General features: G+C 42.4%; 1 protein-coding gene and 1 pseudogene across 1 annotated transcript in view; both read left to right on the top strand.

Moving 5' to 3' along the window:
• LOC145414186 (tRNA:m(4)X modification enzyme TRM13 homolog) overlaps nucleotides 1-25,591 on the top strand; it is a 382,509-nt gene that overhangs the window by 41,491 nt on the left and 315,427 nt on the right. Inside the window, exon 3 of the mRNA XM_080283763.1 lies at nucleotides 23,338-23,381. Within this exon, the coding sequence (XP_080139889.1) occupies nucleotides 23,338-23,381 (44 nt within the window). The remainder of the gene's footprint in view (nucleotides 1-23,337; nucleotides 23,382-25,591) is intronic.
• Nucleotides 20,080-20,198, top strand: LOC145416868 (5S ribosomal RNA; annotated as a pseudogene).

The following is a 25,591-nucleotide window of genomic DNA, read 5'->3' as shown; positions in this document are numbered from 1 at the left end:
CTGGGCTTCCAAGTGGGGGCTTGTATCATCTATCAGTACTGACAATGTCCAACACTAGTCAGCACTCCTAATCTCATCTGTACTCCCATCCATTGTTGACAATTTAGCCATTTCTCCCCGTTCTTGACTCCCCTCCCTACCCCCCCTCCATTACCCTATCCTCTCGCCTGCCCGGCCATGCTACGCTAAGTAAATCTTCCCTGGAATTTTTCACTGATTTCATCCATTGAAATAAGCCCTATGTCGTATTCTTATACCAAATAATATATACAAGAAAGAAATCAGGTAAGTGAGAGTGCCATACACCTGGAATTGGCTAATTATCACCTGACAACACCTCACGTGCACTCGTTCGCTAATTTTCGCTGTTTTTTTCCCCTTGAAATATGCCGTATAATCTATTTTCGTAATAAATATACATGTAAGGAGGGAAGGGAGAAGCCTAAGTGATATTTACATTCACCTGGAACTACCTAATTTATAATGTATTGTCTAGATTTCCTGCCAATCATATCAGTGCTACACAAAGCTGTTTCAAGATTTAACATTGGTAGCTCTGATTATATATCTCCTAAGTAGGCCTCTAATCTATTTTCGTAATAAATATACATGTAAGGAGGGAAGGGAGAAGCCTAAGTGATATTTACATTCACCTGGAACTACCAAATTTATAATGTATTGTCTAGATTTCCTGCCAATCATATCAGTGCTAGACTTAGCTGTTTCAAGAAGTAATATTGGTAACTCTGAATAACCCCTAAAAAGGCCTCCAGGCTGGCTGGCTGGCCCTGCGTTATCAGTGTACTCTCATCTTCCGAAGTGAGAGGACGTATGTTTCATCTTGCTGACTTCAAGGCCTTTTTTCACCCCCATGCAAATGGCTCTGTGACCTTTACCCCCTACTAAACCTCGTGTGGAAAGAGGTAAAGGGCTGACAATTGATAAAAGAGTGACTACGATCTTTCTATTGAATAAAACAGTGCAAGTGGAATTGTAAATACTGTAATGTGTAAATAATGTGTAAACAGCAAGTGAAAGTAATGAATGTAAATATACGTGAACAGTGGAAAATAGTTTTATAAGTTATTTCAAGTGACAGTGCACAACACAGTGTAAATAAAATAGAAATGTAAATAACATAAATAAAATAGAGAACGTAAATAGAAATGTAAATGAGTAGTATTATAAGAATACGAGTATATACCCTAGGAGTAATGAAAGTGAAAGTTTCACTCTAGCATGTCTGAATGCTATGAGTTATGAGAGTGAAGATGAAAGTGACATTCACTCTCAATGCCAGTATATAGGACGAGAAAGTGAATGCTACGTATTTTACTGAAAGAAATTGAATCCCTACAGTGACAATAAACTAATACTACTGAAGGAAACTTATGGATAAAGACTGTAGATATATATAAGTGTTATATAGTAATAGAAATATAAAGTGTGTGGGGTTTTATGAATAATAAATGACAGACTACCAAGAGCGAACTAGTGCCAGTGCGACGATCAGACGCGCTCGTAATTTCCATTGCTTTCACAGTGGTTTTTTTTTTTTTTGAGTATGGATCCCAAACTACTTGAAAATTGTAGAATAGTGTTTATAGTGTTTGTATCTGGCTGTGGTAATCATATTACGGGTTGTCGGGAAGTGTAAAGTGGAGACTTCGTTACCCTACTTCAGAGGTCTCCACAAGTCCTACGGTAACCGACGAAGGCTCAACAATCATTCCAGGAGAAAGCTGAAGGTATGTGCCATAAGCATATGTAATTTTATTATTCTAGGACTAATAACTGATTTTTGGCAAATATTTTTTGAGAGTCTGTCGGAGCCCAAATAACCCCGCGGCACACGCAAGTCATTGGTAAACAAGCCCGCGGTGTAGGGGTTAAATGACGTGATTTAAATAAAATCCCTGAGTTTCGTTTTCGTTTTTAAAGGCTCCAACATGCTTGCATGTGTCGGCCCTGGTCACCTAATGGCGACTTTCCACACTGCACGATCCATTGCAGCCTCCCTGTTCAGTCTCTTAACCCTAAGGTCACACTTAATGACCTCGTCCCATGTCTTTCTCGGTCTACCCCTCATAACCCCACCCCCAATATTAATACTTCTCACCTTCCTCACCCAATTATCATCCCCCATCCTCTCCACATGTCCAAATCACCTCGATCTACCCCTCCTCATCACAACACCAATACACTCCAGTCCCATCCTACCTCTCAACTCTTCCATATATATATATATATATATATATATATAATCTATCTATCTATCTATTGCCTGATGCCATAATCCTGTAAGGGGTGGCCATTTGACTCTGAGTTATTTGTTTTATGGAGAGGGGCACTATCCCTCCACCAACCCACTTGTTGACATGTAGGGAACACATATGGTTTGGTTATATGGGTTCCACCCAGCACTGTAAATGGTTTCTTGGCTTACAGGAAACCATTTGGCTTGTCACTCAATGTAAAGCCACTTGAAAAGGAAAGATAAGCAATAAGAAGTGACAGGAAAGATGGGAGAAATAGGAAGAGAGGGGGGCAGGCACAGAAAAAGAATGATAAAGGCTAAGGAAGTAGGCAGCACTACATCAAGTGAGTGGATGATGGTCACCACCACCTACCACAATATATCTATCTATCTATCTATCTATCTATCTATCTATTGCCAGACGCCTCAATCCCGTTTGGGGTGGCCACAAACAAATCGCCTCCAAGTCGCCCTGTCCCCCGCCATTTCACTGCCCTGCTCCCAACTCACACCCCCCTCTCTCATATACCTCTCCACCCCATCCCTCCATCTCATCCTCGGCTTCCCCCTCCCTCATCCCCCCTCCACCTCACTCACATACACTCTCTTCGTCAGTCTTTCACCCTCCATCCTCTCCACATGGCCAAACCACTTCAGTGTGTTCCTCATAACGCTTCCTATCACATCCACATCCACACCACAACGCTCCTTTATATCCTCATTTGTCAGCCTGTCTCTCCATGTAACTCCACAGGCTCCTCTTAAATAACTCATTTCCACTGCTCTCACTCTTGACTTGTGTCCTTCCAACAACGTCCAAGCTTCACTTCCGTACGTTAGAGTTGGTATCACAATACTGTCATGTAGTAACAGTATTGTGTATATATATACACATACATACACACCCACCGCAAATTGACTTAGGACCTACACACAGAATTGCTGTGGGAGAGTTGTATGTTTTTGCTTTGTGTTTCCACCTCTACCAAGTGAATTTTGGGGGCAAGAAGTACCTGGCAACTCCTCTGGTGTTGGCAGGAGATGTTGAAATACTCAGCACATCAGTGCTTGCCCAGAAGCGAGAGTGGGAGTATATGTTCCCGTCACTCCGAGCTTGCACCTCCCCCTTTTTTCGTATGCATTATTGTTTGCCCTGTTATTTTCCTAGAGTTGAGTTGTCATGCTTGGACCTGATGTCATACTAGAGCATAAGCATGGCGATGGAATGAAGAGGACGACTTCCAGAGGTACTGATATGCTTCTGAAGAGGGAAGTAATCAAGAATCCACGACTGACAGTAGTAGAATTGAAGAGAATGCATCCCCAGCTGTTACATGATGTCTCAGTTCGAATTACCCAACATCGCTTGCAGAAGGAGCTGGATTTACCAGATCGCACCGCAGCCAAGAAACCACTTCTCACTGACCACATGAAGAAGCAGCGCATTCAGTTTGCCAAGAAGTATGCACACTGGACATTGGATGAGTGGAGAAAAGTTATGATTTCCGATGAAAACACATCTCATGTGTTCCAGGTGCATTCTGCCAAGGTTCATCTCCCTGCCTCCTGTAGTCGATGTGACCTTGCTTAAACGGTGCCGGCTGTTAAGCACCCACAATCAGTAATGGTATGGGGGTTTTTCTCAGGTGAAATGGGAAGGGGAGACCTCTACTCTTTTCCTAAGAACTTGATGATGGATGGTGGCCAGTACATTCAAGTTCTGAAAGATCATTTGTAAAATTTTTTTCCTGTTCATGGGTGCGACTTTTTCATGCACAATTCAGCTCCGTGTCACAAGTCAAGAAAGGTGACAAAATGGCTTCGGGATAATCAGACTGAGGTCCTTGATTGGCCTGGCAACAGTCCAAATCTAAATCCGATAGAAAGCGTCAGGGCAAAGATGAAGAAAATCATGGCAGAGAAGAAGACAGCCAATGTGAACAACCTCAAGACTGAACAGAGAAATGTTTGGTGCAAAGAAATATCCTTAGATTACTTTAGAGATCTAAGTGATTCCATGCCAAAATGCATCCAACTGGTCCTGAAAAACAAGGGAAACATTATTTCATAGTAATGAATGGCATTTCATGAACAAACACTGTGATATACTTTGATTTCTATGTTTTTTAATACCTTGTTGGGGGAGGTCCTAAGTCAATTTGCGGTAGCTGTACATATATATATATATATATATATATATATATATATATATATATATAGAGTAGCAGCCGTGGCTCAGTGAGTTAGAGCGCTCCGCTCTGGCCGAAGGGGCAGAGGATCTAATCCACCCAAGGGTCATTGGTAGACATCAGGAAGGGCATCCGGTCATAAAATGCTACACGCTCCAAACCAAAGTTCTCTACCCAGGGGCAACGCCTTATCCCTTACCCAGAAAAGGGGTACCTGGCGTAAAACTCACATATATATATATATATATATATATATATATATATATCCATCCATCATCCAATCCTACATTGCCCCATGAGGAGCATAGGAGCTTGGGGCTAGGCAGTTGGTCCCAACATTTAAGATGAGAGTGAATATATATATATATATATATATATATATATACAATATTTAAATTAAATCCTCAAACACCAAAGAGCGTCATAAGAATAATTGGAGAAATTCTTGAAGAAGTTGAGGAGTACAATTACCTGGGACAAATACTAAAATTAACGAAAGATCATGATAGCGAAATAAAAAGACGCATTACAATTGGATGGAAAGCTATCTGTAAACATAGAGACATTATGAAAAGTAGCTTACCAGTTTGTTTGAAACAAAAAGTATATAACGAATGTATAATTCCAGCTATGACGTATGGTTTTGAGACTTGGAAACTGACAAAATCGATGAAAAATAAATTAATTCGTTCTCAGAGAGCAATGGAAAGGTCAGAGTTGGGAATATCTTTAAGAGACAGGAAAAGATCAAGTTGGGTGAGAAAGCAGACTAAAGTCAAAGATATTATAGAAGTTATAAAAGAACAGAAATGGAGGTGGGCAGGCCATGTAGCAAGAACAAGGGATAATCGATGGAGCAAGAGGTTGACTGACTGGACACCAAGATATGGTAATCGTAGCAGAAAAAGGCCAGACAGGAGGTGGAGAGATGAGATAGAGAAATTTGAAGGGAAAACGTGGCAAAGATTGGCTCAGCCAAGGAATTCGTGGAGAAGGTTGGGGGAGGCCTTTGTTCAGCAGTGGACTTATAATGACTGATGATGATGATGATGATGATTTTTATATATATATATACAGGTAACTCGCACGGAACACGATCTCACGGAACGTGCTCGCAATTATACACGGTAAGGGCTGGGATACATATAAGACAACGTAAGATTAAAAAACCATTATGAAAACTACAGATTAACGCAGGAGAGGCCTTTGAAAGATCAAATCCTCGAACGTCACCGCAGCGCGCGGTTTGTTTTGATTACGTGACGATCTAGGCGGGAAATTATTCAGTGAGTGAGACATTCCCGAGTACAGTAGCACAGTATTTGTAAGTTAAATATTTACAGTACTGTACTGTTCTGGTAAGTTTATGTGCAACTTAAAGTACTATTAAATAACGTTAAAGCAAGAAATAAAGTCTTATAACCAGTTTACCTGATAGGCGTCAGAATATTGCCTTTTTTATTTGTTCGTTTTTTCCACAGTGCTGTTCAGTATTTGTAAGTTAAATATTTACTGTTCTCGTATGTACTGTACTTGTAAGCACTTAAATAAAGTTAAAGCATTAAATAAAGCCTTGTAACCAGATAACCCGAATTATATGATTACCCATGATCGCGTCGGAATATTGCCTTTTTGTTTGTTCGTTAAACTCTTACTGTACTGCTTTTCTACAGTACTGTATTTGTAAGTTAAATATTTACTGTTCTGGTATGTACTTGTAAGCAATTAAAGCATTAAATAAAGCCTTGTAACCAGTTAACCTGATTTATATGATTACCCATGATCGGCGTCGGAATATTGCCTTTTTTTTGTTTGTTCGTTAAAGACTTATAATAAGAGAAAAATACATTTTTGTCTTGGTATCTTTACCTATTTGCTCAGGTTTGCTGTAATGGTTTGCAACTTGTAGAAAACTGTGAAAACTTTCGGGAAGTGAACGAAAATCTGGGACATGACCTTGACTTCATCGTCTCATGTATCATCTGTCAGTTCACCACCGGCTATCGTGATGAGTGGATGTACGAGTTTTTCGCTCGTGGCCATGCCTAACCACACATAGTTACACCCATTATCTCGACCCAGACAGAAAATACAACCTTTTTCCTCCCTTGCAAAACACAAACAACCACCCTGTTTACGAGACAGCAATATATATTGCGAAAATAACAAGGTAAAATGATAAAGATGAACGTAAAATGATTGAGAAAGATGAACATGTTATGACGGAAGAAATACGTTTTCCCTGTCTGTAAACGTATTTATTTCTGCTTTGTATCTGTATTTGTAATAATTAGACTTATTGTTAGTTCTGAAACTGCATTACAATTCTATTTTTAGCCATTCTCGTGGTGTGGGAGCTGGAAGTTGTGACACAACTTCCTTATTGCTAATCGGACTGACCCTCCACTTTATTCTCCCGTGGCAGAGTCTAGCCTTGGAGGACGTGCAGTTTTCTCATTTAGGACTGAAAATTCAACTCTTTCGCTCCCTTTTCCAAGCATGGGCACAACGATAACGTAAAAAATAACTCGAAACTACCATAAACATATATCAAAAAAGTGAAAATGTATTCATAACATTTTTTTTTTTTTCCAGCCATTCCTAACAGATTATGTACTGAAATCATTCGATATCACAGTACTGCATTTCTAAGTTAAATATGTACTGTTCTGGTATGTACTTGTAAGTTAAAGCACTGGTACCAGTTAACCTAATTTATTACCTATGATCGGCGTCGGAATGTTTCCTTGTGTTTACGTACAGTATTTGTGTGTTGAAGTTTTGCTCAGGAGTACTGTATTTGTGAGTTATAACATTAAATAAACCTTCTAACCACTTAAAGTGCTTTCTAGTGACAGATAACAGCAAAACAACACATTTGGGGGGTCTAGGGAGCAAAATACGGAGTAGTTTAAATATACGCGATTTCGCACCTAACACGGCACGGTAGGAACGAAACCCTCGTGTTCCGTGCGAGTTACCTGTATATGTATATTTATATATATATATATATATATATATATATATATATATAGATGTCTTTATATATATATATATATATATATATATATATATATATATATGTATATTTATATATATATATATATATATATATATATACAGTATATATATACAGTACCCTCGCGTCCAACACATGTTAGTCCAGCACGATTCGGGTCCAGCACGGAGAGCAATTAATTAGTATTATTTAATACGATTTAATTACTGCAACACGAGTGTGTTAGCATAACACGCACAGAGCTCCGAGAAGTGGGCGAAATCCGTACAGTTCACTCTAGCACGATCACTCCCGGTCCAACACGGTCATACTCAACATTCCCATGATGATGATAGCCAATGAAAACTTCTGATCAAGTGGCCTTCCCCACCCGCTATCGTGACATGATCGAGATGCCACCCAATTAAAAACGCTTCTGGTGTCACGTGATGTTTTGTTTAAATTTCTCCCGCCACAGCGCCACTCAGTCGCATAATTGCATTGGAAGGTGCTTTTTTCTTGCTGCATTTTCTGCCCTTGTTACTGCATTTTACCCTGCTCACGATGCCTAGGAAGCCTTCTGAGAACCCCAAGAAGCGTCGGCACCTCCCTCAGGCCACCAAGCTAGAAAGCATCGAGAGGAAGAAGAAAGGGGAGAGGAAAGTTGACATTGGCAAGGCCTACGACATGAATGAAGCCAACATGATCATAATAAAAAACTAAGACAAGATCCTGGCAGCCTAAGGCTATCCCACGGCACTTCATAACAGGTTTGCCGAGGATATGATGGTAAATTGGAAAGGTAACGTGGTAAAATTGCCGACAATACCACGCGCATTTGGAATTCATCTGGATGGATTCCTGCCGAGGATACGACGGGCAAAACAGTGTGACCAAAACCCAGGCGACTCAACAGAGAATGTATCGTACTACAGCATTGAACATTTAGCCTGACACTGAATACATATTAATATTTTAGAATAAATATCAATCGTTTTGAAACCCTTCTCATCGGCGTGCGTACCAGTTTATAAACAAAGTCGCTTCTCCTTATTCTCTACCGAGTCAGCGACGGTGATCACTTTCCACAGTCACGAGATGGGGCTCTGGCAACAGTGTGAGAAGCATGCACTTTGCCGAGGATTACAGTGCTAGGACAGGCAGAAGCAGGACCTTCCATGGCTGTGGTCGAAGATAGTGATTCTGAGTGTGATTTCGAAGGATTTATGAGGGAGGTTGAGGAGGAGCAACAGCCATTACCCGCTAGTGACGCCAGCAGCCATCCTCCGGGGACCCAGTAGGACTACCTACAGCCTTGGATACCACCTTCCATTCCCAGGAAGCCCACCAACACTATCCTAAAAGGTTAGTTATCATTCATAGCACAGTACTATTTATTATAATTACAATAGTACCAATATATGTATAGGTATATGGTAGGTATTTAGGGTGACTTTTCCGAGGGTTGCTGACATAATTCATTTTTCCCCATAAGCTCTATTGTTAGTCCAACATGTTTTTGGTCCAACACGTGACCCATGCATGACAGTATTACCGTGCTGGACGCGAGGGTACTGTACATATACACACATATATGCAGTACCCTCACGTCCAACACACGTTTGTCCAGCACGATTCGTGTCCAGCACGGAGAGCAATAATTGGTCAGATTTCGGTTTAATTACTGTAACACGGGTGCATTAGCATAACACGGACGGAGCTCTGAGAAGTGGGCGAAATCTGTAAAGTTCGCCTCTAGCACGATCACCCCTGGTCCAACACGGTCATACTGGACGTTCCCGTGATGCTGACAGCCAATCAAAACTTCTGATCAAGTAGCCTCCTCCGCCCACTATGGTGAGGTGATCGTGATGTCGCCCAATTAAAAACACTTCTGCTCTCACGTGAAGTTTTGTTTAAATTTCTCCCGTCACTCAGTCGCATAATTCGCGTTGGAAGGTGCTTTTTTCTTGCTGCATTTTCTGCCCTTGTTACTGCATTTTACCCTGCTCACGATGCCTAGGAAGCCTTCTGAGTACCCCAAGAAGCGGCAGCACCTCCCTCAGGCCACCAAGCTAGAAAGCATCGAGAGGAAGAAGAAAGGGGAGAGGAAAGTGGACATTGCCAAGGCCTACGACATTAATGAAGCCAACGTGAGGACCATAATAAAAAACCAAGACAAGATCCTGGCAGCAGTGAAGGCTTACAGAGTGCTAGGACAGGGAGAAGCAGGACCTTCCATGGCTATGGAAGAAGATAGTGATTCTGAGTGCGATTTCGAAGGATTTATGAGGGAGGTTGAGGAGGAGCAGCAGCCATTACCCGCTAGTGACATCAGCAGCCATCCTCCAGGGACCCAGTAGGACTACCTACAGCCTTGAATACCACCTTCTTTTCACAGCAGGCCCACCAACACTATCCTAAAAGGTTAGTTATCATTCATAGCACAATACCATTTATTATAATTACAGTAGTACCGATATATGTATAGGTATATGGTAGGTATTTAGGGTGACTTTTCCTAGAGTTGCTGACATAATTCGTTTTTCCCCATAAGTTCTGTTGTTTGTCCAACACGTTTTTGGTCCAACACATGACCCATGCATGACAATATTACCGTGTTTGACGCGAGGGTACTATATATGTATATATATATATATATATATATATATATATATATATATATACCGTATATATGTATACAGTATATATATTTACTGTTTATATATATATATATATATATATATGCCTAGGCTGCTTCCCCCAAGGAAAGGGAGGTAGCCGAGACAGGATGACACACTCCCCATTTACTCATCCATTCAAACACATTCATTCGCATCTTAGCCCCAAAGGGAAGAACGGACAGATCCTCACGGCACCACACCACACAAGGGTCAACTGCGCAATGCAATCAGTGACATCAGCAGCAGGGTCCGACAGCAGAACTGGTTTACCCCTGCCACATCATAACAGACCCATCCCCTTACCTGCACCTGACCTGACTAGCTGATCAGACCAAATGCGGGAGAATATCCCCTCAGGGCTGCGTGATCACTTATTCATTCACAGTTTCTCTCCATTTATTTCTGTCATGCACAGCCACTCTTCCTTGCTCAACAGACATCCCTCTCGCATCCAACGCTCTCTTCACACTGTCCATCCGTCCTATTCGTGGTCTTCCTCTCAGCCTTACACCTCTCACATCAGATCTAGTTATCTTTTTCACCAATCGCTCATTATCCATTCTCTCCATATGCCCAAACCATCGCAACATCCTCTGCTCAACTCTACCAGCCATCTCCCGAACAACTCCAGTTCTCCTTCTCACTTCATCATTTCGCACTCGATCCATACGCGTCACTCCACACATGGTCCTCAGACACCTCATCTCCATTACATTCAAACTTTTCCCCTCTGCTACACCTATATTCCATGTTTCAGCCTCATATAACGCAGTCGGTACCACAACACCCTCATACAGCCTTCCCTTTACATCCATTCTAAGCGAACAACATCTAAACACTTTTTTCATTCCTCCCAGCACCTTTCTTACTTCATTTCTGCAACATTTGCGGCCTTTCCTCTAACTTTCGCTCTGTTGAACACCACCTCTCCTCCTCTAAACCTCACCTTCTTTTTCTAACGGAGACTCAGCTGACTGAGGCAACTGACAGCAAACCCTTTTCTGTATCCTCCTACTTTCTCTATACTCATTTCAAAGCCAAAGGTGGCTGTTGTGTATATATACGCAACGACTTATCTTGCTCTCGTGTTCCTGAACTCGATTCTTCTCAATTCTCTACACTCTGGCTTCGGCTTTCCTGTCATTCTCTGACTAAATATATCTGTGCTGTTTACTTATCCCCTAATTCTACTGACTATCAAAAATTCTTCGACTATCTTACTTCTACGATGGAACACATTCTATCCATTTCTCCTTTCTCTGAAATCTCCATTCTAGGAGATTTCAATGTTCACCACCACCTTTGGCTCTCCTCTCCTTTCACGGATCCACCTGGTGAACAAGACTACATCTTTTCTAACCTTATTGACCTAGAGCAGCTTGTACAGCACCCTACCCGTATCCCTGACCGCCTTGGAGAGAGCTCCAACATACTTGACCTCTTCCTCACAACTAATCCTTCTGCTTACTCTGTTAATCTTTTCTCTCGATTGGGCTCCTCCGATCACAACCTTATTACCTTAACCTGTCCTATCACTCCGGTATGGCCTGTGGACCCTCCAGGAAAACGTCGTCTGTGGCATTTTGGAGCCACGGACTGGGAGGCCCTCAGGCAGTACTTCTTTGATTTTCCCTGGAATGATTATTGCTTCCATGGCCGGGAGCCATCTGAGTGTGCCTTGCGCATTACGGAGGTTATTCTCTCGGGCATGGAAGCATACATTCCTTTCTCATATCCTCTGACTAACGCAAGAAAGCCTTGGTTTAATCACGCTTGTTCTAATGCTGTCTGCAACAAGGAGAGGGCCTACAAAAGGTACCGGAGCCTACCCACCCCTGAATCACATCATCTTTACGTTTCTGCCCGGAATCGTGCTAAGTCTGTTCTCCGCTCTACTAAAAATAATTTCATCCGTACTAAATGTTCTCAACTCTCCAACTCGAATTCTTCCCGCTTCTTCTGGCACCTTGCCAAAAATGTTTCTCACAACTTTACCTCATCATCCTTCCCTCCTCTTTTCTACTCTGATGGTTCTGTAGCTATTTCCTCTACTGATAAAGCAGATCTCTTCGCACAGACTTTCTCCTCCAATTCCACCTTAGACGATTCCGGTGCTGTTCCTCCATCACTTCCCCCCTCTGACTTCCTCATGGCTGACATTAAAATTTCTTCAGTTGATGTATTTTCTGCCATCACTGGCCTCAGTACTAACAAGGCATATGGGCCTGATGGGGTCCCTCCTGTTGTTCTCAAGAACTGTGCTTCTGTGCTTACACCCTGCCTAGGCAAACTCTTTCGCCTTTGTCTGTCAACTTGTACCTTTCCTTCTTGCTGGAAGTTTGCTCTCATTCAGCCAGTCCCAAAGAAGAGTGACCACTCCCAACCCTCCAACTATCGTCCAATTGCTTTAACGTCCTGTATTTCAAAAGTTTTCGAGTCAATTCTCAATAGAAAAATTTTAAGGCATCTTTCCTATCACAACCTTCTTTCCGATTGTCAGTACGGGTTCCGTCAGGGAAGCTCCACTGGCGATCTTCTCACCTACCTTTCAGACTCCTGGTCATCCTCCTTTCGGGACTTTGGCGAAAGCTTTGCCATTGCCCTTGACATCTCAAAGGGTTTCGATCGAGTCTGGCATAAATCTTTAATTTCCAAACTGCCCTCCTACGGTTTCTATCCTTCTATCTGTGCCTTCATCGCTAGCTTCCTTTCTGGTCATTCTATAGCCGCTGTTGTAGACGGCCATTGTTCTTCTCCTAGATCTATGAACAGTGGTGTTCCTCAGGGCTCTGTCCTATCACCAACTTTCTTTCTTTTATTCATCAATGATCTTCTAAGCTGTACATCTAACCCTATCCACTCATACACTGATGACCCCACCCTTCACCTTTCCATTCGGTTCCCGCAACGCCCATCTCAACAGTTACTTCAAGAAACAAGGGATGAGGCTATGGCACACCTAATATCTGACTTGGCTCATATCTCTGACCGGGGTAAAAATAATATGGTTGTTTTTAATGCATCTAAGACTCAGTTCTTACACCTATCAACCTAACAAAATCTTCCACAGGTATACCCACTAATGTTTAATAATATTCAGCTTAATCCTGCATCATCCTTGAACATGCTTGCAGTTTCATTTACTCGGGACTTATCTTGGAAAGATCATATTACATCTCTTGTAAAATCTGCTTCCAAGAGATTGGGTGTGCTAAGCCGACTCCGCTCTTTCTTTACCCCTGCACAATTGTTGACTCTATACAGGGGTTTTATCCGCCCCTGTGTGGAGTACAACTCTCATGTGTGGGGAGGCTCCCCACATACAGTTCTTCTCAATAGGGTGGAGTCAAAGGCTTTTCGTCTCATTAACTCTCCTCCTCTTACTGACTCCCTTCAACCTCTGTCTCTTCACCGCACTGTTGCATCTTTATCTCATTTCTATCGCTACTTTAATGGTCACTGCTCCTCTGAACTGTCTGCTTGCATTCCTCCACCTCTACGACGGGCACGTAGCACCGGTCTGGCAGCAAACTCTCATCCCTTTTCTGTCCAACTCTCTAATGCAAGAGTTAGTCGTTACTCCCAGTCTTTCATTTATGCAGCAGGTCATCTCTGGAACTGTCTCCCTCTGTCTGTATTTCCTGCTGCCTATGATCTCCAGTCTTTCAAACGCAGTGTGTCCAGGCAACTCAAAATGATCGGATCTTGAATTTGGCTCTCTATTGTATTATGTTTTTCTCTTGGAGGGAACTGTTACTGCGGGCTCCAGGCCTTTGGTTCCTTCTTGGTAGCATTTAAAAAAAAAAAAAAAAAAAAAAAAAAAAAAAAAAATTCTAAACTTCACTTCTGCATCTATTCTTCCATCCACAGCAACATGTGACCCTAGAATATTTAAAACACTCTACCTCCTCAAGCAACTCGCCATTCAAAACTATATTCATCCCCCTGCCATCTACCAACCTCGTACACTTCATCACTTTACTCTTATTCTCATTTACTTTCAATTTCCTCCTTTCACACACCCTTCCAAACTCCTCTGCCAACTGTCTCAATCTCTCCTCTGAATCAGCCACCAGTGCAGTATCATCTGCAAACAGCAGCTGCTTCAGATTCCACTCTCCACCATCAACATTCACCAGACTCAGACCTCCACATAAAACTCTTGCATTCACCTCCTTTACAACACCATCCACGTAAATATTAAACAACCAAGGCGACATCACACATCCCTGTTGCAGCCCCACTCTCACGGGAAACCAATCTATATATCTCTTTATCTATTGCCAGACGCCTCAAGCCCGTTTGGGGTGGCCACAAACAAATCGCCTCCAAGTCGCCCTGTCCCCCGCCATTTCACTGCCCTGCTCCCAACTCACACACCCCTCTCTCATATACCTCTCCACCCCATCCCTCCATCTCATCCTCGGCCTCCCCCTCCCTCTTCCCCCCTCCACCTCACTCACATACACTCTCTTCATCAGTCTTTGACCCTCCATCCTCTCCACAAGGCCAAACCACCTCAGTGTGTTCCTCATAACGCTTCCTGTCACATCCACATCCACACCACAACGCTTCTTTATATCCTCATTCGTCAGCCTGTCTCTCCATGAGACTCCACAGGCTTCTCTTAAATAACTTATTTCCACTGCTCTCACTCTTGACTTGTGTCCTTCCAACAACGTCCAAGCTTCACGTCCGTACGTTAGAGTTGGTATCACAAGACTGTCGTGTAGTAACTTTTTCACTTCCATGCTCACTTCCCTGTTTCTTATCACTGCTTTCAAAGAACCAGCAACCTTTCTTCCCTGCTGTACCCTTTCAAGCATTTCACCCTCCAAACCTCCATCCTTACTCATCACACTACCCAAGTACTTAAACGTACTCACATTTTCCAATTCCTCACCATCCAACCTCGCTGTACATTCACTGACTTCACCTCTCTCAAAGACCATCACTTTACTCTTCCCTACATTCACCTTTAGATTCTGTTTCTTACACACTCTCCCAAACTCATCCACCAAGCCTTGCAGCTCCCCTTCGTCTTCACTCAACAACACAGTATCATCTGCAAACAACAGTACAGGGAGTTTCCAAACACTATCCTCTCTCACCAGGGCCACTCCAACATCCACTACCCTACCTTGTACCTCTTTTATTACCCCATCCATGTACAGATTGAACAACCATGGAGACATGACACATCCCTGTTTCAACCCAACTTTCAAAGAGAAAAATTCACTTAGTTTACCATCCACACGCACTGGAGCCTTCACACCATCGTACATACTCTTCACAGCATTCAACAACTTCCCATCTACTCCATATATTCTTAACACTCTCCACAATCCTTGTCTATCCACCATGTCATATGCTTTCTCCAAATCCATGAAAGCCGCATACAACTTCTTTCCCTTCTCTAGAAACTTTTCCACTAAAGATCTAAGAATGAATATCTGATCTACACAACCTCTTCCCTTCCTAAAGCCTCCCTGTTCTTCTCCAACTAATTTCTCTGTTCTTTCTCTAACTCTGTCAATAAGTATCCTACCATACACTTTTCCTATTATACTAAGAAGACAAATGCCCCTATGATTACCACACACTTCTTTTTCCCCTTTTCCTTTGTACAAGGGAATAATTATACCTGACGTCCAATCCTCCGGGACTCTACCTTCCTCCCAGGCCAATCTGCACATCTTCCACATCCATTCTACTACTATCTCTCCCCCATACTTCAGCATTTCACCACACACTCCATCAATTCCTGGGGCTTTCCCCAATTTAACTTTCTTCATTGCTTCCACAACTTCTATCCTACTGATTTCTTCCTGTCTTCTCACCTCCCTCCTTCTCCCAGCCATTCCACAGCCATTTATACTCATTACTTCCATCCTCTATGTTCAACAGTTCCTTAAAGTGTTCTCTCCATCTGCTCACTTTTTCTCCCTTCTCCACTAGTAATCTACCAATTTTATCTTTCACTCCCCTGCTAACTTCACTTCCACCCTGTCTTACTCTTTTCACCTCTTTCCAGAACATTTTCTTACAGTCCCTCCACTTTACACTCAAATTCCTTCCAAATTCCTCATCCACTCTCTTCTTACTCTCTCTTACTAATCTTTTCACCTCTCTCTTTCTTTCTACATATAACTCTCTCTTCCGCCTCTCAACTTCTTCCACGCCCCTATGTCTCATCCATTCATTGTATGCTTTCTTCTTTTGTGCCACAGCCTGTCTCACCTCTTCAGTCCACCACACTGTTCCTTGCACCCCCCCTCTGTCTTCTCTTCCTTCCACACACCACATCACATGCTGCACATATTTCTTCTGTTAATATCCTACACACACCTTCCACGTCTCCTATCTGGTCCAATTCATATTTGCCCAATCGTTCCTCCACTTCTATCTTATACTCTGCCTTTTTCTCATCCTCTTGTAACCTTTCCTCTCTCATTGCAACTACTCCTTCCTCTCGTCTTTCCCTTCTTCTATTCCTCCATCTTACTTGAATTTTAATTCTGGCCACCACCAAGTAGTGGTCAGAAAGTCCACTCCCCCAACCTCTATAAGCTCTTGCATCCATTACACATCCTCGCATCCTTTCATCCACACACACATGATCAATCATTGCCTTCCTTTCATTCAGTTCACCACCCACCCTTCTCATCACTCACCATGTATACCTGTGAATCATTTTATGCCTGAAGAGGGTATTGGCTATCACCAACTCCCTCCCAGCACAAATATCCACTAACGCACTCCCATTCTCATCTATCTCAGCAGGCACATCCCACTCCCCAACTATTCCATCCACCTTCACCTTCCCAACTTTACCATTTATATCACTGATCACAAACACTCTCTCATTCCTTCCAGACTTTTCCATGCACACTTCTACATTTGTCCAGAACTCTTCTCTCACTCTTCTAGCACGATCTTGTGTTGGCTCATACACACACACAATTGCCCACATTTGTATTCCAACTTTCATCCAATCACTCACACCATTTCCCACTCTTACACACGCTCTACTATTTACATAAAAACTTTTCACCCCTTTTAATAACCTGCCATCAAGTCCATACAATCTTAAAACAGTCCACAAAGCCTCCCCATCAATTTTGTCATATATATATATATATATATATACAGTATATCCATCCATTCATCATCCAATCCTATATTGCCCCATGAGGAGTTTAAGCGCCCTGGGCTAGGCAGGTGGTCCCGATGTTTAAGATTAGAGTGACCAGCCTCATTCATCCCTGAGTGGCATTATCTGAGCAATCAACCCCAACTGCCCATTGGATATAAACCTTCACCGGCTCAGTCCGATTGGAGTGCAATAATTACACACTAAACCACCAAGCACCAAAATTTGGTTATATGGTTGCCACCCAGCATAGTATCGGTACAGTAAATGGTTTCCTGGTGTACAGGAAACCATTTGGCTTGTCACTCATTGTAGGGTCAGCCACAGGCAGAAGGAAGAGGAAAGAATGGAGGAAAGAAGGACAGAAGAATGAGTGTAAGGTTACCCGTAGGCAGTAGGACAAGGAGAGAATGAAGGAAAGGAAGGCAGAAGAGGATGGAAGGAAAGAAGGATGGAGGAGAGGAAAAGGCAGACACCCAACAGCAGCACTACATCGAGTGAGTGAATGGTGAACACTCCCACCTACCACAAGCTTTAATTATAAACAATATATATATATATATATATATATATATATATATATATATATATATTTATGTATGTATCTATTGTATATACTCTATATAAGTAAACTTATATATACTTCCTGATCTTTCTTTCTTTCCTTCATTCTTTCCCGTTATGTCTGCCCTGTGGGTGACTCTACACTGAGTGATAAGGCAAATGGTTTCCTGTACACCAGGAAACCATTTACTATCCTGGGTGGTAACCTTATTACCAAATTTTTGCACCTGTTGGTTTAGTGGGTAATTACAGTGCTCCAGTTGGATTGAGACGGTGAAGGTTTATATCCAGGGGGTGGTTAGGGTTTATTGCTCACGTAATGCCATTCAGGGATGAGTGAGGCTGGTCACTCTCATCTTAAATGTCAGGACCAACTTGCCTAGTCCCGGGCTCCTATGCTCGTCATAGGGCAACATAGAATTGGATAAGGACTAAATGAATGATATACTGTATATACACACATTTATATTTTACAGCTGATGAGGGAATTAGGTGTGAGGAAGGCCATGGGGCCGGATGGCATTGCTGGATGGATATTAAATGAATGTGCACATTAACCGGTGCAGCCAATTTATGATATTATTAAACTTTCTCTGAACACAAGAGAGTTGTCAATAGACTGGAAAAGGGCATATATAGTGCCAGTTTATAAAGGAGAAGGTAGAGATCTATCTATCTATCTATTGCCAGATGCCTCAATCCCGTTCGGGGTGGCCACAAACAAATCGCCTCCAAGTCGCCCTGTCCCCCACCATTTCACTGCCCCGTTCCCAGCTCACACCCCCCCTCTCTCATATACCTCTCCACTCCATCCCTTTATCTCATCCTCGGCCTCCCCCTCCCTCTTCCCCCCTCCACGTCACTCACATACACTCTCTTCGTCAGTCTTTCACCCTCCATCCTCTCCACATGGCCAAACCACCTCAGTGTATTCCTCCTAACGCTTCCTATCACATCCACATCCACACCACAACACTCCTTTATATCCTCATTTGTTGGCCTGTCTCACCATGTGACTCCACAGGCTCCTCTTAAATAACTCATTTCCACTGCTCTCACTCTTAACTTGTGTCTTTCCAACAATGTCCAAGCTTCACTTCCGTATGTTAGAGTTGGTATCACAATACTGTCATGTAGTAACTTTTTCACTTCCATGCTCACTTCCCTGTTTCTTATCACTGCTTTCAAAGAACCAGCAACCTTTCTTCCCTGCTGTACCCTTTCAAGCACTTCACCCTCCAAACCTCCATCCTTACTCATCACACTACCCAAGTACTTAAACGTATTCATGTTTTCCAATTCCTCACCATCCAACCTCGCTGTACATTCACTGACTTCACCTCTCTCAAAGACCATCATTTTACTTTTCCCTACATTCACCTTTAGATTCTGTTTCTTACACACTCTCCCAAACTCATCCACCAAGCCTTCCAGCTCTCCTTCGTCTTCATTCAATGACACAGTATCATCTGCAGATAACAGTACAGGGAGTTTCCAGACACTACCCTCTCTCACCAGGGCCACTCCAACATCCACTACCCTACCTTGTACCTCTTTTATTACTCCATCCATGTACAGATTGAACAACCATGGAGACATGACACATCCCTGTTTCAACCCAACCATCAAAGAGAGAAATTCACTTAGTTCACCATCCACACGCACTGCAGCCTTAGCACCATCATACATACTCTTCACAGCATTCAACAACTTCCCATCTACTCCATATATTCTTAATACTTTCCACAGTCCTTGTCTATCCACCCTGTCATATGCTTTCTCCAAATCCATGAAAGCCGCATACAACTTCTTTCCCTTCTCTAGAAACTTTTCCACTAAAGATCTAAGAATGAATATCTGATCTACACAACCTCTTCCCTTCCTGAAGCCTCCCTGTTCTTCTCCAACTAATTCCTCTGTTCTTTCTCTAACTCTGTCAATAAGTATCCTACTGTACACTTTTGCTATTATACTAAAAAGATAAATGCCGCTATGATTACGACACACTTTTTCCCCTTTTCCTTTGTACAAGGGAATAATTATATAGAGTCCTCCGGGACTCTACCTTCCTCCCAGGCCAATCTGCACATTTTCCACATCCATTCTACTACTATCTCTCCCCCATACTTCAGCATTTCACCACACACTCCATCAATTCCAGGGGCTTTCCCCAGTTTGCTTCCACAACTTCTGTCCTACTGATTTCTTCCTTTCTTCTCACCTCCCCCCACTTAATTATAGACCATACCACGTTGAGTACACGGCTTCCTGTCCGATCAGCGAAGTTAAGCAACGTTGGGTCTGGTTAGTACTTGGATGGGTGACCGCCTGGGAACACCAGATGCTGTTGGCATCCCTACGTGTCATGTGGGGTTGGTGGAGGATTAGTGCCCCTCCCTGTAAAAACAATTAACTCTAAGCCCTTGGCCACCCTGTCTGGGATACATGGCTTCTGGCAATGAATGAATGAAAATCTCTCAGATAAAGGTGGATTAAGTTCCTGAAGAGAATGACTATGAGGTAATGACAGCAAATCAGTTTGGATACAGGGAAGGCACATCATGTGTCACAAACCTGCTGAATTATTACTGCAGAGTTGTGGATATCATACTGGAAAGAGAAAGCTGGGTAGATTGTGACTTCCTGAATTTGAAGAATGCATTTGATAGGGTGCCACAGAAAAGACTGCTAATTGAAATTAAAAAGTGTTTGAGGAGCTAATAGGAAAGTGCCATAATGGATGGAATATTGTTTAGACAGAAGATAAAGGAGAATACATTAGTTGTTTCTTCAGTGGAGAAGTGTGAGTAGAATGCCACAAGGTTCAGTTTTGCTCCCATTATACAGTAGAAGTCCGATTTTTCGGCATCTATGGGACCAGGCAAGTGCCGAAAAATCAAAATTGCCGAATTATCAAAAACCCTACCCACTCAGTACCTTATATGTTTCGGTGAACACTATCATCACTACTCATATCATTACAAATGTGTTTGGAGAGAGTACTGTATACTGTTTGATACTGTACAATACTGTAATGAATACAGTACTATACATGAATATGAAAAATAAAGAAATTAGTGAACATACTGTATATAAATGTAATGGTACAGTAGACCTACAAGTTCACATGCACTTACCTAAACTTATAGTCGGTTCCTTATTTACATATGTACAATAGAAGGGGTTGATTGGAGTCTGCTACTGCTGGAAGAAGTCCCCAGCAGTAGAGGGGACGAAAAAAATCGGAAAATCTGCCGAACGATCAGAGATTTTCGTAAATGGGACTATTTCTCAAAACTGCCGAAATGTCAGATTTGCCGGGGAATTGGATGCCGAAGAATTGGACTTTTACTGTATTTTGATATATGTAAATGATATGCAGTTATATGAATATGTTTGCAGACAGTGCAAAAAGTATGAAGCAAATCCAGAATGGTGACAGATGTTTGGAGTTGCAAAATGATTTGGATAAGTTGTGCAGCTGGAGCCAGACTTAGAAAATTGAGTTTAATGCATAAAAATGCCATGTCCTATGAATGGCAATATGCGACAGAAGGCCTGGTTATGAGTACAAAATAGGAAGAGAGGATCAGCAAAGCAAGGGAAGAGAAAGATCTAGGAATGACCATACAGGATAGTCTGTCACCAGAAAAGCTAATAAATAAGATCATTGAAGGGCCATATATATACTAATAGCCAATGTGAGTTTGGTTTTCAGCTATCTGGGTGAGGAAATGTTGAGAGAAATAATTGTGTCCATGATAAGACTTCTGCTGCTGCAGCAGTGATATGGTCACTGCATTTGAAGAAGCATGTAAGAAAATTGAAAAAGGTAGAGGATGGCAACTAGGATGCTGCCAAGTTTGAGAGATATGTCTTATGAAGAGAGGCAGAAGAAGCTGAAGTTACTGATGTTCACTGAGAGGAGAGAAAAAGGAGATTTGATTACAATGCTTAAAGGTATTAGAAAACTAGAAAAGGTGGATAGAGAAGATCTGTTTGTGGATGATGGTGGAAGGCCAAGAGGACATGAATATTAATTGAAGAAGAGTAGATTCTTAAATGATGTGGAAAAAATTTAAGTTTCTCAATAGAACTATAAGCGTATGGAGCACTGTGGAAAAGGAGGTGATGCAACCAAAGAACATACATGTGTTTCAAAGTAGATTGGATAATTTAATATTAGGAGACAGGACAGCACTAGCTTAACTCAGATTCTAAATACTAAAACTAGATGAACTCAATTGGTAGGTAAATACACTAGATTTAGGATTCTACACAATTTTGTCATTCACTGTGAATGTTATCCTTCATTCCATAACTTAGAGTTTTTTTTTCCTGATAACCCAGTCCATATACAGTGTATAGTGACCAGTCATGGGGATTTCACACAGCCTTGCCTCACTTTAACAGTGATCTTAAATCACTCATTTAGATGTCCACTTAATATTACACAGACTTCACTACCATCATAAAGACTCTTAACTGCACTCAGCAGCTTTCTGTCCATGCTGTACATATGCAAAATCTTCCACAGTCCCTCTCTCTTTCTCATGTTGTATGTTTGCTCCAGATCCATAAATGCCATAAAATATATCGTAATCCTTTTCATGAGCTTTCTCCGGTACCTCCCATTTCACTTTATGATCATCACATGCTCCACCACTCCTAAAGTCACATTGTTCATTACTCACCAGGCATTCTCATCCTGTAACAAAACAAAAAGTCTTGTTTCCTCTATTGCCATGGTGTCATCAGACATATTTCTTTCACCTCCTTTGTTACATAGGAATGTCACCAGTGTATCTCATTAGATGTTTTTCAACATCTTTCTTGTTTTTGGTAACTTACGGATCTCCAAGGACCCCTTTCACATCTCCTTGTAAGTGTACGGCAGCTGACTGGTAAAGAGTGTGAGGAGCATTAAACTTCTCATTGTAGTAGCTGCGGAGCACAATTTTCTTAATGTATATGGTACAGTAATTGTTAACAAGTTGCAACAGTGTCCCTGGCAAGAATAATGACTATAGTAACCTGTTCAAAACCTTGTTTACATAGTTAAATTATTTCATCCATTCCTGTCTCAGGTGAATTGAATTCTCAGCACTGAAGTCAAGATTTGAAGAAAGTTTTTTTTTTTTTTTTTTTTTTTTTTTTTTTTTTACAGCTCATTGAGAAAGTTGGTGCATCCCCAGGAATTATCCATTGGAAATGATTACATAAACTTTAAAATTAAGTTATTAAGATATGCAAAATTAAAGGAGCAATATTAGGAGTAATGGTGGTACAGTGATACAGTAATAAGGAGAGAATGATGCAACACTGCAGCAGAGAGAAAGATTTTGAAGGAAGGCAGTAAGAGGAGAGGAGCTGATGAGATGAAAAGCCTTTGATTGTACAGCAGGTTTCTGTAAATTTGTTTTGACCTCCATTTCACAGAGGGTGTCTTAGATACTAGATCATGCTAGCTAATGTATGTTTGTTTTTTGCAGGCAACTCATTACAAGAGGATTCCTTGTCCATTAGATCCAAAGCAGTAAGTAAAGTATAAAAATGTGATTCCCCTTTGCTTCATTACACATGTTTACTTAATGCATTTACTTTTACACGACAGACAACCCTTCAAACTAGCTCTTACCAGAGAGCTCTGAGCTCGCCTGGCTAAAGTAAATTTCTGCAATCCATTTCTTTCATGTCCATGTAAACCGTGGACCAAAACAAAAACAATAATAGCAATAGTACAGATATCTTTTCTCCATAACCCATGTCCAGAGGTACAGTATATCATAAACCTTGAAATTGTGCGGGTTTATTAAGACATAAAGTCAGTGGACTTCAGGAAACCACCCATTTCAGCTGGGTGTTTTCAGACATTTTACACTAAGGTTCTATTGAAGGATTGTCTGTGTGTGAAATAGAGGTGCATGGTGAGGTAAGTGTGCAGTAATGTAAGGAACAGCATTACAGTGAGGGCAGAGTAGATTGATTGTGAGTTGTATTTTGTGCTGGTACTGAAACAGAGAAGGGTGATGGCCACAATGTAGTCTGAAAAGTGGAGATTGAGGGACTAATGGAGAGTGTATGTGAGTGAGGTGGAGGGAGGGGGGGGGAGAGGGAGGGGGATATCAAGAATGAGATGGAGGGATGGAGTGGAGAGGCATATGAGAGAGGAGGGATGTGAGCTGGGAGGAGGGCAGCAAAATGGCAAGGGACTGAACAACATGGAGACAATTTGTTTGTGGCATCCCCTCACGGGATTATGGCATCTGACTGTAGATAGACATCTAAACACACATACCATAGACCCTGTATGTATACCCAGCATATCTACCTACAGTACAGTTAGGCCTCACTATATGTTTGTTTGCTGAGCAACAAATCGCTTGAATGATGAACTAAAAGTTGTACCCAGTTTCATGCCATTCATATCATTAATACAGGCTCCAGGATGCTTGCATGCATCAGCCATGCTCACCTAATGGCAGCTCTCCATGCTGCTTGATCACTGGCAGCCTCCCTCTTCAGTCCTACATGCTTGAGATCAAAACTCTAACTCTGTGACTTTGTCCCAGGTCTTTTTTCGGTCTGCCTCTCGCAGCCGTACCCCCGATGTTCACACCTTTCACCTTTCACACCCAATAGCTATCTTCCATCCTCTCAACATGCCCAAACCATCTCAGTCTCCCTTTCCTCATCACAACACCAATACTCTCCAGTCCCATCCTTCCTCTCAACTCTTCAGTCGTAATCCTAACCACCCCCAGGCCTCGGGATGCATGACACATCCATCTAATCGTTGTCATTTCTGTATGTTTGAGCCCATGAATATCCTCTTCCTTTTCTGCCCAAGTCTTACTACCAATGCAGCATTACACTCCAAACACATGCCTCATACAAAGATCCCACAGAGTGGAGGGAGAGCCCTGTCAGTGTCAGGAGAGGCAACACCTCTCTGAGCTTCCTCCAGCCACTCACTTTGGCCAGAGAACTAGCTCCAGCTCCACCTTCAGCACATAACATTTCCCCCAAGTAAGAAAACTTCCACACATTCAGGAGACTTACCAGCAAGATCAGTTCTTTCATACCTGACAGTCTCTACATGTTCTCCCTTACTCATCGCACACACGAAATCAACATTATTTCACAGCCAACCTCAAATACTACTACACCTGGAGGAGGCCGTAGCACGGGCCGAACAGGGTAGTACTCCCGAGGGGAATGGGAATGCTGGTGATAGGGAGAGCTGGAGTTCCTGTTTCACTAGCTATCTAACCATCCCCCTTTGCTGACCTTTTCAGTGTGACAGTAACATGGAGAGTAGACCAGCATACTCTCCCAAACATTTCCTCTAACTATCTATGCACTACACCACATGAACTTTACATTTCACACAACGTATCCCACTACGTTACAGGGGTTGGCGCCAGCAAGGGCATGCGGCCAGAAAACTTTGCCCCCGCTACCTAGTGGCAGACTTCTGGGGGGAGGCGTGGTGGGGGTTCCGCCGGCATAGATCATGGGTCCAGGGCGAGATGGGGCTCGGTCCTGTGCTAGAGGGTACAGGGCATTGCGGTTCCCAGGCTGCCGCTTCCGCCCAATAGAGAGGGGCCCAAACCTGGGAGTAGGGCCCCAGGAGGCTGCCCTATCAGTGGGTGTATAATGGCGGGATAGTTGCAGTGCCAAGACGCGCTTGGAGGGTGTCCCTGCAGCTGTCCTGGCAGGGTGCCCCGAGGCCACTACCACAGC

This window comes from Coenobita brevimanus, chromosome 13, assembly GCF_032717465.1.
Source record: "Coenobita brevimanus isolate Jiangsu-jjx chromosome 13, ASM3271746v2, whole genome shotgun sequence".
Taxonomy (NCBI): Eukaryota; Metazoa; Arthropoda; class Malacostraca; order Decapoda; family Coenobitidae; genus Coenobita; species Coenobita brevimanus.
Note: the sequence above shows the minus strand (reverse complement) of the source record. Positions and strands in the feature narration are given on the sequence as shown.